This window comes from Lactuca sativa, chromosome 9 (genome assembly GCF_002870075.4).
Source record: "Lactuca sativa cultivar Salinas chromosome 9, Lsat_Salinas_v11, whole genome shotgun sequence".
Lineage (NCBI taxonomy): Eukaryota > Viridiplantae > Streptophyta > Magnoliopsida > Asterales > Asteraceae > Lactuca > Lactuca sativa.
The window spans coordinates 21,479,118-21,490,765 of NC_056631.2; the positions used below are offsets into that span (position 1 = coordinate 21,479,118).

At 36.5% G+C, this 11,648-nt stretch overlaps 1 protein-coding gene across 1 annotated transcript; it reads right to left on the reverse strand.

Moving 5' to 3' along the window:
• Nucleotides 1-135: 135 nt before the first annotated feature.
• LOC111880072 ((S)-8-oxocitronellyl enol synthase CYC2) lies at nucleotides 136-1,568 on the reverse strand. Its single transcript, XM_023876481.2, has one exon. The coding sequence runs from the start codon at nucleotides 1,471-1,473 to the stop codon at nucleotides 316-318; it is 1,158 nt and encodes a 385-aa protein (XP_023732249.1). The 5' UTR covers nucleotides 1,474-1,568; the 3' UTR covers nucleotides 136-315.
• Between the last annotated feature and the right edge of the window lie 10,080 nt (nucleotides 1,569-11,648).

The window sequence follows — 11,648 nt, forward strand, 5'->3', positions numbered from 1 at the left end:
ATTCTTGTTTGAATGTCTCACACAAAGACAAGATCAGGAAAACCAGGAGAATTGAATTGAATTGGAGATTAATATTTCATTTATATGTCATAGAAAGGGGTGCAAGATTATCGAAAAAGAAAAAAGGAAGTCAAATTTCATCAATATATATTCAAATAATCACAACTAGGCACCAGCAAACGAGTGGTACACCACATTCCTTTCCAAATTATATGGGAAAATTTACATATACACCCCCACAATTATCGCTTTCCTACTTTTCCACCCTACATTTTAAAAAAAATACACCACATACCCTCCAAAACCACCATCACTTCAAGGAATTAGTTTTTCATTCCTCATAACATCAATCCAATGTGACATCGAATCAAGAGCATAATACCTCGCTGTAAACCCGAGTCGATCTGCTTTCTCTCTTGTCCCTAGCATCTTTACCGGACACCGAAACAAAGCATCCAAGAAATACCAGTTAGCCAGATCCTCCATTTCAGTCTCAACCAAACCCTCTTTCTTCACTATCTCCTTCCAAACCGCCCCCTTATCACTCATACACCCTGCAAACGTAAAATCCTCCTCCAACATCTCCCAAGGGACAACCGCCCCAAACTTTTCCCCGATCGCTCCCCATATATCCTTCCAAGTAGAACCATCTCCATTTATTGAATTAAACGCCTGCCCATTGTTTGATTGAACCAAATCATTTGTGGATGCCCAAATTTGTTGTTTGGCTACAAGCCTAGCATCCGAGACATCCACAAACTGCTCTTCAAAACAATCTTTTCTTCCACCAAAAACAAACGGAAGATTCAAATACTTACAAATGGTCCCGTAAACGCATAAACTTCCCATGAAGTTATATAATGTCTTTCGTGAACTCCCGATGATCAAACCAGGACGATGAACCGACCATGGAACCACACCCATGAGCCTCTCTTTGAGCAAGTCCTCGAGACCATAATAAAAGTTACACCCTTCGACTCGTGGGCAGTTCTCATCATAATAAGAAACTCTTTTCACAAGATGATCAAGAGAACTTCCTTGTAAAGACACATAGTGTTTGGTCCCAGTTTGAAGAGAAAAGTGTTTCAAATTGGCTCCTGGGAGGATAGAGTCTAATGCGTTTGACATCATGGCTTTGTTTTGATCATAACATTCTACACTATCTAATGGAAACTGGCTAGCCCATGTAACCCAGAACACATGGGTCACATCATGCAAATGAGAAAGTTTTGATTGGGTTTCGACAGGGTCAAGAAGGTTGCATGAAATGAAATGGTAATTAGGGTTTGTGTTTGTGTTTGGTTTCTTGATCGTCGTCATCTCTTGTCGTCTGGCTACGCCATAAACCTTCCATTTGGATTTTGAAAGTAGCTTCTCGAGAAGCTGTTTTCCAACAAGACCAGTTACACCAAAGATGATTGCAACGTCTTTTGGAGCTTTTTTCCCTCTTTTCTGAAGCTTTTCGATAGCCATTTTTGAGGGTTTTGGAACTCTCGATGAGGCTACTGAACTTCTTGTTGTAATTTGGTGTCTATGAATGTGCGATGATATGGGTTTATATAGTTGTGTGTTCTTTGGTTAATTAATCTCTTTCTAACTCATCTTAATATATTCAAGAAATGTCAAGTGGGGTTTGACTAAGACATGGTATTGGAATCTTTCTGATCCTTGTAAAATTAATTATTAAGATAACAAAATCTTTTTCTCCTAGATATAAACTTTTAAACTCGTATGAATCTTATAGAGTAATGCGAAATTGATTTCCCACATCAAATCTACATGAATACCCATCCTATTTTATTGCCATTATTATATAACGTGTGTGATTTTTTTATATAACTCGTGAACCGCAAACAAATATACACGATGATTTCACATGTTTTGTTAGTTGTACCATATGCTTTTTTATTAGTATTTTGTGACACTTGAGTGCTTGCGATTATTAAAATATATATTGACTAAAAAAGATGATATAATGGTTCAAGAATAATAGTTTTGACATAAATTATGATTAAAACAACTCGACGCGTCTATATGCTATATGGATCTACTAGGAGCCATCAAGATTCAACACAATCAAGAATCTATCACCCTAAAATTTAAAAGGTAATAACTTTTTGAAAATTGTTATTTAAACAATTAATGTCATAAAAATCCATGTTTCAATATCATAAGAGCATACGGTATGGGTACCAACAACGGCGTTTTTGCCTATGTGGCATCTCCATAACTTGGTCATAACACAATGACAATCATTTTCCCCTTGATGTTATGGCACATCTCGTTTGCGTTATGACATTTTGCAACGGGGAAACAAACCAATCAAATCTTTTTTCTTTCTCTCTCTACTTCTTAGTATTAGAGATGGCAATGGGGGCGGGAAACACACGGGACCCCAATCCACATCCCCATCCTCATCCCCGAATCCTCATTCCAATCCCCATTCTCATCCCCATCCCCATCGGGAAATATAAATAAACCCACATCCCCACCCCCAACGGGGACTGGGGATCCCCAATGGGAAAACGGAGATTTCTTTTTCTCTTTTAACATGCAAACTTTTACATAAGAAAAAACTCTATATTTCAATTTCACCAGCATAAGTTTAAAGAAAAGAATGAAGGATCGGGGTTGAGTTACACCCCTTTTTCAAGTTGCAGCACAGAAAAGAAAAGAAGAGAAATAAAAGTAAAATATAGAGTAAATTACACGAATGGTCCATATGGTTTTTGGTAATTTGCGCACTTGGTCCCGAACTTATTTTTTTAACTCGGAAAGTCCCTACTGTTTGTTTTTGTTACGCGATTGGTCTCTGTCTTACCTAAAAAAACTATTATTTAAATAGAAAAAATGGTAGAGTAGGTAAGGTAAGATAAGAAGTGTGGGGTTGGAGGTGTGTTTATTAAATAAATTAAAAAATCAAGGGAAAAATAGTTTTTTTTAGGTAAGGCATGGACCAAACGCGTAACAAAAATAAACAGTAGCGACTTTCCGAGTTACAAAAATAAGTTAGGGACCAAATGCACAAATTACCTTAAACCATAGGGACCATTCGTGCAATTTACTCTAAAAGATATTTGTCTTTTGTGTTTCCGAGTTGAAGAGAAATAGGAAAAAAAAATAAATATTTTGTTCTTTCTCTCTAAATCATAAGGAAAGTTATGAGTGAAAGTGATCATTCCATTTCTTTTCTTTAATGAAACTCGAGAACATTATTTTCTTTTATTTTCTTCCCGCTTCCACCAATTTTCTTTCTCTTCTCTCGTTAAGTTGAACTCGGAAACGGGATGTTAGAGAGGCTTTGGATGGAGCTTTGGCAAGATAAAGAGAAAAATCTGGGAAGTTGGGGATGTTAGCATATTAGATTTACTATATCTAGGTTGTACTTATTTTATGTATTCAGCCAATATTGTATAGTTTTGGCCCATTTTAATTATATATATATATATATATATATATATATATATATATATATATATATATATCCAACTAATGAAAGATGATTAGGGATAATGACTTGATAGGGTAAGATACTTTTTGAAATTTATACATTTAGTCTTTATTCTTTTTTTTTGTAAAATAAACCCTTATACTTTATTAATATGTACACATTAGGTCCTTTTTACCGGATTCTATAGGTTTTGCTGACGTGGAAGGGTTTATTTTACAAAAAAAAAAAAAAGAATAAGGACTAAATGTGTACATTTCAAAAAGTATCTTACCCTATCAAGTCATTTCCCTTTCTTTTATTTTGTTGAAATGAAATACCCAGGTGGCATCCACATATCCACAGCGAGATTTTTCCAACTTTTATTCATCATGAAAAAGAGGTAGAACCCCGATCTTCGGCGACTCCTTTGTGTGTTCCTACACATCACTGGTAGCAAGGAGGAATAATGGCAAAAATAACAAGGTCGAAGGGGGAGGCAAGAGGGAGTAGAGACGATAGTTGGCGTCGAGGAGCTGCTATGGTAGCCCCCTCGTCGATTTTTTCTTCTTTTTCTGGCAACATATCTTAAAGATGGAGGCAAAGAGAGACAAATCGGAGCAACACAACAGGTAAAGAGTGTTTGGTTGTTGTTGTTTGACCGGAAGGAAGAGAGATGGGAAATAGAAGGGTCGCCGCCCTTTTCTTGTTGCTGGAGGATCACCCACCTCCGGTGACTAAGCTAATTAATTGCTATTTAGTGCCACTTGTGCTTCCACATCAGTAAAACCTGTAGAATCCGGTGAAAATGACCTAATGTGTACATATTAATAAAGTATAAGGGTTTATTTTACAGAAAAAAAAGAATAAGGACTAAATGTGTACAATTCAAAAAGTATCTTACCCTATCAAGTCATTTTCCTAAAAGAAAATTCGTATATGACTGGTATACCGTGTATAGCCGGTCATAAGGATTGCATTGTTACAAAAAATAAAGTATAAGGATTTATTTTACAAAAAAAAAAAGAATAAGGACTAAATGTGTACATTTCAAAAAATATCTTACCCTATCAAGTCATTTTTCCAAGATGATTATTATGAGAGAGAGATTTTCAACAACTACTCTTATTCCATTTGTGAACCGAAATAAATAAATTAATAAATTAAGAAAAAAAAAACCCGCTGCCACGGTCTAAACACAGAATGCTATGGTTGATAGTAGTCCTAAAAAGCGATTTTAAATAACATAAAAAAACAAACAATTTAAAGCGTTGAGAAAAAAAATAATTTATAAAACGTGGAAAATTGATTTTTGTGGCTTAAAAATCACACGATATAAATTGGAAACATGGTCTATTAGACGATCCGCTATACCCACCACTAATAGTGGTGTGTATCACATTATCACAACTAACTATCACTAAACGTATGGGATACACACCACTAAGGCACTAACCACTCCACTCTACATCATTTTTTTATTTTAATTCAAAAATACAATAAAATTACAGTTTTTGAAAAATTAAAAAGAAAAAAAAAACATTGAATTTTTTTAACTTGTTTTCCATACTACCTGACAAATAAAAAATTTATTGTCACATGTCCTCTTTGCCTTAATTTGAACACATGACATTTTCTAAACATTTTTGATTTAATGTATAGTCCACATGTTATTTCTTATTTGTTCCAACATATTTTAATTGACAACTCACTAAATTATTTATGCAAAATCAATATTAAAATTAATTAGAATGATTGCTTTGAAAACTATGATCCGTAAATTTGGTTCCTCTAGAAAATCACACACCAAATTTATTTCATTACATTCACTTGGCCTTCTCATCCTCTTATTTTTTTATGAACCGAAAATTCAATTTCACACAGTTTTTTGAATTTCAGTGTGTTGTTTTTTCTCTAAAACTCCAAACAAGCTCCCTCAATTACTTTGAGCAATGGATGAAGGTACATTCTTTGACCATTTAGGAAGTTGGGTCATATTGTGTTTTGGGATGCCATTTAGAAATTTGAGTTTTTTGAGCAAATGGGTTGGGCCAAGTAAGAAAAGGGTAAACTGATTTTTTAACCCCGAATGTTGGACAATTGAGCTAGATTTTTAATTATGGTGTAACGTCCCAAATATAAGACCAAAAAAATTTTCGTTTTTAAATTAATAAACCATTAAATCATATCATTTTCATAAACCAAGGTAATCAAGTTTTATCAAAACATCATCACTATCAAAGTAAATCACAGAATGCGGAATCCAGTGGTGTGTGCCATGTAATCATCCCGAGCTCTTCCCTTTGAAAACAGAAGTACCTGAAACATAAACTGAAAACCATAAGCACAAAGTTTAGTGAGTTTACCTAAAAATACCACATACCAAACATACAATTGGGCCTAGCCCTGGGGTATATTCCAATCTAGTAAGCAAGTATCGGCCCCGCCCTAGGGTATATTTCAACCCAATATACTATAATGGGGCCCACCCTAGGGTATATTTCAACCTGATTACACGATAGTGGGCCCCGCCCTATGGTATATTTCAACCCGACATACTATAGTGGGCCACACCCTAGGGTATATTTCAACCCGACATGCCATAATGGGCCCCGCCCTAGGGTATATTTCAATCCGACATGCCAACATATATATATATATATATATATATATATATATATATATATCACCCAACAGCTAGCATTCTACACAATTGAATAATGGGTCGGCATTTGTGCCTTCGACCCATGGATATAGGGAGGAGACTCACCTTACCGACAAAATCCACAGCTAACAGCTCACACAGCCAACAAACGAGTGTCATACACCTCCTAACAAACCATACAAGGTAAACCCTGATTCCACCTTCTAAAACTAACAATTTGACTAAAAGTCAACACTCAAAGTCAACGGTCAAAGTCAGCAGTCAACATTTCCATCAGTTGACACTCACGTCGTGACCAATCCTTGTTCATGTCGTGAGAACGTGCTTGGCCAGATTCCAACACTCAACTCGCATCAACTCGTTCAACTCGGTCCTGGATGACCTACTCAGCTGACCTCACGATGTGAACCTTCCTTGGTCATGTCGTGAGCTCAGTCCGTCAAAAAAATCATGAAAAAAATCATTGTCACATCGTGAGCCACGTCTGATGCTTACTACTAATGCCTTAAGTCCTTAATCCAGTAAGTCATCCATTCCAACTTTCCAAAGGGTTTTCATACATCAAAAGCAACATAGAAATCTTTGCTTTATGGACATACATGTCCAATGCATGTCTAGAACTTGATCAGGTCAAAAAGGGGTGAAAATGACACCCAAATCTCATTCATAGTACCAAAACTCAACCAACCCATTGATCTAGCACACCAAACCTCAAAGGGACCTCATGGATCCATAAAGTTGCCAACTTTATGGAATCCAACCACTCAAACCACCTCCAACATGAAGAAAAAGGCATAAAAGTATATGTCTTAGAAGAATAACACATAAAGGTTGGAACTTGAAGACTTACCATGGTCCAAGGTATGGTCTTTATGGTGGTGAGAGAACTTGCTTGTTGGATCTAAGCACCAAGAACGTCTTCTTCTTTTTCAAAGCACCAAAATCTTCATAAATGAATGAAAGAGGAGAGGGGAGGATCAAAATGGTGAAAGGGGCTAAGGTTTCTCTTAAGATGATCTATATATGATGGAGGCTCATAAAATGCCCCAAAAACACGGAACCATCCTTTATATATGTTGAAAACCCTGAAAACTTGTGGGCTTGGGTTGCATAGTTCTCATGTCATGTGTAATGCCCGTGTTTCTAATCTAGGCATTAATATTGACATTATAGTCTAGGTTAACCTTTGTAACCCATTTTGAAGAAATGAAAAGGAATTATGTGAATATTATGTGAATTATGTGTTTTATGCTTAATTATTAGGGTTTAATTAATTAAGAATAAAAATAAGTGTCAAAATTAAAGTGTGAGATAATCCCGATATCTTTACATAAAGTTGTAGTGGTCGAAACAAGGATTTAGGGATATAAAGGATACCAAAATCCGAGTTATAACGAAGAAGTTATGACATGTCAAAGTTTCACGACAAAACCGGCACGGTGTCAAATGTCGTAAAAAGTGAGTTTTTGATAAACTACTTTTTAGCCTTAGTGATCTAAATGAAAGTCTTAGTATTCGTTAAACCGAGAAGTTCGATAAAAAGAACGCTCAAATTGGACTTCGTATGAGGAAGTTATGATTTTTTGAAGTTTCAGCTTAGCAGGAGACAGCTAAAAACTCGAATTTTAGATCGAGCGATTTTTAGCCGATACGACCTAAACGAGAATTCAAGGTCTCGTCATTAGTAGCACAACGGTAAAAAGTCTGATGAAAACGGACGTTGGATGAAAAAGTTATGAATTTTTAACGGATTTCCTGTCCCGGTCTGTTAAAAATAATAATATAAAAATTAAAGTCAAAATTAGCCGACGAAGTATAAACGGAAGTTGTAGAGCGTAATTTTAGCTACGCGTGCATATAAAGAACATCAAACACGGAGCTCGTATGCGAAAGTTATGGATTTTAGAAGTTTTTGCACAAAAATCGAGAAAATTTGCGTAGTCACGCTTTTGCCACGTGTCCTCGCCTCGCATGTGCCACGTGTCTGAAATTCTGATAAGTCACCTCGCATGCGAGACTTCCCCGTGTCGCCCTGTGTCCTCTTCTGATTCAACCAAAGGGAGGCCCAATCTGAAGCTCGCAGTTGGACCGAGCCTCGCACCGCCTAGCCTCCGAACCTCGCATGTGGACCAGTAGACCGCGGTCCAATCAGAAGCCTCCAGCGAGGCCCTCGCACGCGCAGCCCATGTGCGAGCACCTGCACACCCTCACCTGCGGACCCCGCCTCCCTAGCCGACCTTCGGACCCTATAAATAGAAGGGGTATGCGAGCCTTCTCGGGTAGTTTTGGAGTTTTGCCACTTTTAACCCCTTTTCCATATTTTCTTCATCTTAACATTCCCCAAAGCCCCGGTATCGATTATAAGCCCCGGAATACTCCACGAAGTGCCAGAGAAGCCAGGAAAATTTATCTTTCTGGTTTCGAAGCCCAACCTTTGTAGAGCCCGGTTTCTCAATAAAACTCCCGGTTTTATTAGAATCGATCGTTTTAGGAAACGAATTGTTGCCTGATTATCATCAAATCAAGTGAGTGTATAGTCACTTTCATTTTACACATAGATATGAAGTATTTACCTTATAATATGTGCTATGTGTAAATATATTAATTGTTTATTTGAGGTGACTATTGAGTTGATGTTTTATACAAGTTTTAAACTGTATATGTATTTTTATCTACAAATATGTTGGGTAGAACATGGGTAGATAGTGATGTGTGATAAAATAAAAGTGATGAGAGGCCTCAATGTGTTTTGAGATCAAGTCATCTAGCGGAGTTTGGATGACGACCACGGACTTTCTAGACGATCCAGTGGGAAACATTAGCAGGTCCGCAACCTGTAGGGGTTAATGAACTTGGGTGTTCATTCGCTGTACTCCATCCCCCTCATGGTTGCCTTTAGGACATGTATGGCTGAGGAAACCCCTTAACAGTAGTGTCCATCCCGATGATATTCTTTAGGCTAGGTCCCTTGTGAAAAGTGTTTAGGGACGTAAAGGGAGGATAACGGGAACGGGTAATCAGGGTTATTGTTGATTGATGAACTTAGTAAGTTTATTATTATTGTGGGTTGAAAACCATATATACTCACCAGGCTCCCAAGCCTGACCCACTCAGCTTTTTATGTTACAAGTAGTGGACCCCAAGCATAGCCGGAGGACGACGAGAGATTTTTGGATTATAGGCCAGTAGTTGTAAATAACTGTTGAAAGGCTTATAATGTCTTGTTTATGCTTTTGATCTGTATCGGAACATGACATCCCGAGGTTTTGATATATATGGAAAATATATACCTTCTTAATGAAGGATTTTGATAAACTTTTATCATATGTTGTTTGGGGACCAATTCCACAACATCTTTTAAAAAGATTTCTCTAATTTTATTTTAAAAAGCATAAATTAAATCGGTCTTTTCTGGCCGAGAAATTAGGGGATGTCACAGTTGGTATCAGAGCATTAGTTTAAGCGAACTAAGAAATTGTAGGATTTCTAGATTTAAACTTAGAATGGTAAGTGATGATTGTGAGATGAGTGTCTACCATATTTTAGACACGAGCACTAGCTTATTTTAGGAAGGATGCCTAAAATGCCCTTATGTGCTAAATGTTATATGTTTGCCATATATGCCATTATTTGTTCGGATCTATGGCTATTGCCGACCGGATCTGGAAACCTTATGTATGTAGGATTCTAACCGTACGATTACGAGATTGGAACTAACATGTAAACGTTTCGGAGAGATAAGTGAATTTAAATACCTATCGAGGGTAAAGACCTAAATTCGCCTTATATGGTATATAGATTGTAATGGCGAGAAATCGTAGTGGAGTTGCAAATGCAAACGGAAACAGGGATCAACAGCCTCAACCTCAAGTAGTTGAGCAAGTACCTATTATAGGAGCTGCACCTGAGCCAATGACGATGGTTGGGGTACAAGCAATGATCCAGATGATGTTAGATTGCCAAATGGAGGAGACAAGGGGATTTCTACAACAACATAGGGAAGAGATTACGATACCTGTTGAACAGCCTGTATTGAATGAAGGGCAATCAGTAGGAGGGAACTACATGTTGGAATAGTGTCTAAGGCTGTAACTATATCCGGTTGTGCATGGTCCTTTTGGGTTGCCTTCACCATAGCAACTTGATAGGATGATTTATTAAGAGAGAATAAATATTATTAATATATTATGAGAATAATATAATGAATAATATATTTGTTATTTGATTAATATAAGTCATAGAATTAATTAGAATTAATTTGGTGACTTAAAGAGATTAATTAAATAAAGGGGTATAAACTGTCAATTGTTTGATAGTTAAGCTTTAGACTGTAAATCCATTTGGATATGGTATGGACGAATTCTAAGAGGTTTAGGATAGCTAAAATCATCCATATGCTTATCTAGGAATGGATTTGGATAGCCTTAAGAGAAGATTATCCAATTAGGGTTTAGGTTGTAACCCTTAAGGAGTCTACAAGTATAAATAGACCCTATGGCTGATGGAATTCGACACTTGACCTAAAGTAAGGAACCTCTGGTCGAAATTCCTCCCCTCTCCTCTCTCCCAAATCATCCTCCTTGCTTTGGTGTTTGTAAGCCATTAGAGGAGTGACATTTGTGACTCTAGAAGCTCCAAGACCTCAAGATCAACAAGGAACTCAAAGGTATGATTCTAGATCTGTTTCAATGTTCTTATTTAACCTAATTAGTAATTAGAAGTCTTGGATTCAAAGCATGTTTATTAGAAATCCTAGATCCAAGCATTAGGGTTTTGCATGCGCACATAGGAAAGTTCTTATGGCTAAAACCCATCAGTGGTATCAGAGCCTAGCTTGGTTTTCTGTAAATTGTTGCTTGATTAACTGAAACAAACCTGCAAAATTCGATTTTTGGTTTCTGAGTCATGGACTCGGCGAGTCTCAAAGTGGACTCGGCGAGTAGGCCTGACTCGGCGAGTCCCTTTGTGCACTCGGCGAGTCCAGGCGTCAGGAATGGCCAGATTCGGGATTTCTTTGTGTTTATCTTATCTTAACTTACCATAAACTAATTAGATCAATATTAATTCGTTTTTCTGATAAATATAACTATTATCTTGATCTATTTAAAGGTAATTATCAACTAATTAAATATTTAATTTCCTTATATGATAATTAATTAATTATTTTGATTATTTTGGTAATTATCTTAAAAGGAAATCTTGAATAAATCAAATATAGATAATTAGGATATTAATTGTTAATTGGAATTATTTGTTATTTGATCCTCCATGTTTTAAATGTTTAAAACCTACCCTCTTGTTTTGAAATTTACTTTTGTGATTAAAAGTTTTAATTTAGACAACTTAAATTTCAAACCCTAGATTTTAAAAGTTTTAAAATACAACCCTATACTAATATGATATTACTAGAATAATATATATATATGTATAACTAAATGCTAGTCTTACCGTTAGTAGGCCTCATTCACGAAGCCGATCTATAAGGTGGGTATAAGGTTGCGGCCTATAAAATGGCGCTTAATGGGTGTACACTCACACCTACCGCTTGCTTGATTG